Genomic DNA, 2,719 nt, shown 5'->3' on the forward strand with positions numbered 1-2,719 from the left:
GTACTCAAGGTAAGATAACATATAATCGGTCTAGTATAATAATGACATCAAATGATGAGCTTTGAGAATTTTTCTTAATCAATGGTAATTAACTAGGAATTTTGGCACAATGAGTAATAAGCGATTGAGGACATCTCCACTTGCCATCATAAAACTAAACTTCCGAGGAATTCAGGTAAATAATGTAAACCTTTGGTATTTTTAAATGGTCCAATCATCTTCCTCTTCATTTATTGGAAGTTATTCACCTTCTCACCTTCTCATACCTGTCCATCTTCCCTACTTCGTGGTAACCGTTCACGTTTCGTAACTTCTTTGATGGGAAGAAGTATATAAAGGGAATAAAGTGGTATTGGTCCCCAAGCCGAGACTTTCATGAAACTACACCATCGCAGAGAGGTCTTGAAGGCTTGGAAGCACCAAACACAATTCGAAATTCTGCAGTTCAAACGACAATGGCTGGAGGTTAGTTTATGATCTTCAGTTTCCGCATTTGATCTATATGGTGTTGTTTATTCACATGATAGATCGTGATAAAGCTCTAACAGTTGATATCAGATCACTATTTGCCTCTGCCTTGACGTTTTGTTCTCCGCAAAATTTTTCAGAAATTTACTGTAATTTTTTCTAGAAATTTCAAATCCATGTTTCATGTGTTTTTTATGAAAATAAAGCTAGGAATCATTAGGAAATTGATTTCTGAGATTTTTGATATAAAATTTGCAAAATTTGGTGGTCGAAATCATGATATATGACCGGGTTTTTCATTCGAGTCAGAACCAGGTCTAAGTGACCCGGCATTTGTAGAAGACGATCTGTTCATTTAAAAAAAAAAAAAAAAAACCTGGCATTTCAGAATTTTGCAGGAGATTTGCAGATTCCTTTGGTTTTAAAATATTAATTTATGTTATTAAAGGACCATATGGCTGCCACTTGCATGATATATATGTTTGCATTGAATATGATATGACCTACACATGCATAACAGCGGGCAAACTTGCATGAAAATAGTATCAATTTGCATGAAATAGCAGGCAACTTGCATGAAAAAGGAAAGTTTAGTATTGTTTAATATTATTGTTAATTTAATCTTGAACCTGCTGCAAAGAATGGTGTTTAAATTATTTATTTATGTTGTTTGTATGTATAATTTTTATGGTTTATTATGCATACATTATTCAGTTAAATAATTTATACACGTTAAAATTAATTCTAATGAAGGCTCTTTATGAATTTAATTTGGATATTGATGTGCTTATATTATTTATTTTCGTTATTTGTGTGAATAATTTATTATACATGCATATTAAGTTGAATAATATTAGTACTTTAATGTCCAATTTTATATTAGCATTGCATATGGTTTAGCAATAGTTTGAGCCTAAAAATTTAGTTAATGTTTGGTGATCCATATAATTTTAATTAATTAAGGAATAGCCACATCATCTTAATTAATTGAAATTAAATATTAAGGTTCATTTGGGATCACGTTTGGAGAACAAACATTAATTGTGATTAATCATAATTGATATGGTAAATCTTATCCCACAGGAATTTTTATCGTATTATATGTGATTAATTAGGATAAAATATCAAACTATATTTTCTAATTTGCCCACAGATATTAGAAAAGAGAACATAATTTGATAGTTTTATTGTGAAGTTAAGATGGATCTAATTGAATTAGAACTTTAGCCCACAGGCAAGTTTTATGTCGCTAGATTAATGTTTTGCATGTTTTTACATTGGTAAAACATGTCATATGTTATTTTAGCTTCAAATTTTGTAATAATGAGCATGTATGTTTGAAATATTGCAGTTATTCAACCAATTAATTTCTCTGATATGAAATGCGATGTTCCTGAACTTAAGGGTGACAACTATAAGGCTTGGAAGGAAAGGATTCTCCTTCACTTAGGGTGGATGGACATTGACTATGCTATTAGGAAAGACGAACCACCTAAAATTACTGAAACCAGCATTCCAGACCAAGTTGATCTTTATGAAAAATGGGAGCGATCTAATCGCCTTTCAGTCATGTTCATAAAGACCAAAATATCTGCTGGAATTAGGGGTTCTGTCGAGCAATACGACAATGTTCGAGAATTGCTGAAGGCAATTGATGATCAATTTGTGACATCAGACAAGGCATTAGCAAGCACCCTAATTATGTAGTTCTCATCCATGAAGCTCACCGGAATTAGAGGCGTGCGTGATCATATCATGCGCATGAGGGATATAGCGGCTCAACTGAAAGCGTTGGAAGTTGAGATGTCAGATACTTTCCTGGTTCACTTCATTCTGTACACTCTACCCCAGCAATATGGTCCCTTTAAGATCTCTTATAACACACATAAGGACAAATGGTCAATTAATGAGCTGTTGACCATGTGGGTTCAAGAGGAGGGAAGGTTAGCAATGGAAGAGGGTGAGAAGGTGAACTTGACAGTTCCTGAAAAGAAAAAGGATCAAGCCAAACAAAAGGGAAAGGGCAAGATTCCTCCCCAGTTGGACATCAAGAAGGAGTTAAAGTGCTTCTTTTGCAAAAAGAAGGGGCACATAAAGAAAAATTGCTCCAAGTTCAAAAACTGGCTTGACAAGAAAGGTACTCAACTTTCACTTGTTTATTATGAATACAATATGATAGATGTTAATCATAACACTTGGTGGATTGACTCTGGTTCTTCAATCCATGTGACCAATTCCTTGCAGGAATTAC

At 33.6% G+C, this 2,719-nt stretch overlaps 1 protein-coding gene across 1 annotated transcript; it reads left to right on the plus strand.

The window, feature by feature from the left end:
• Window positions 1–294: 294 nt before the first annotated feature.
• LOC111398221 lies at window positions 295–2,175 on the plus strand. Its single transcript, XM_023025151.1, has 2 exons — window positions 295–465; window positions 1,820–2,175. The coding sequence occupies exons 1-2, from the start codon at window positions 456–458 to the stop codon at window positions 2,173–2,175; spliced, it is 366 nt and encodes a 121-aa protein (XP_022880919.1). The 5' UTR covers window positions 295–455.
• Window positions 2,176–2,719: the final 544 nt, after the last annotated feature.

This window comes from Olea europaea, chromosome 8, assembly GCF_002742605.1.
Source record: "Olea europaea var. sylvestris chromosome 8, O_europaea_v1, whole genome shotgun sequence".
NCBI classification, from domain to species: Eukaryota; Viridiplantae; Streptophyta; class Magnoliopsida; order Lamiales; family Oleaceae; genus Olea; species Olea europaea.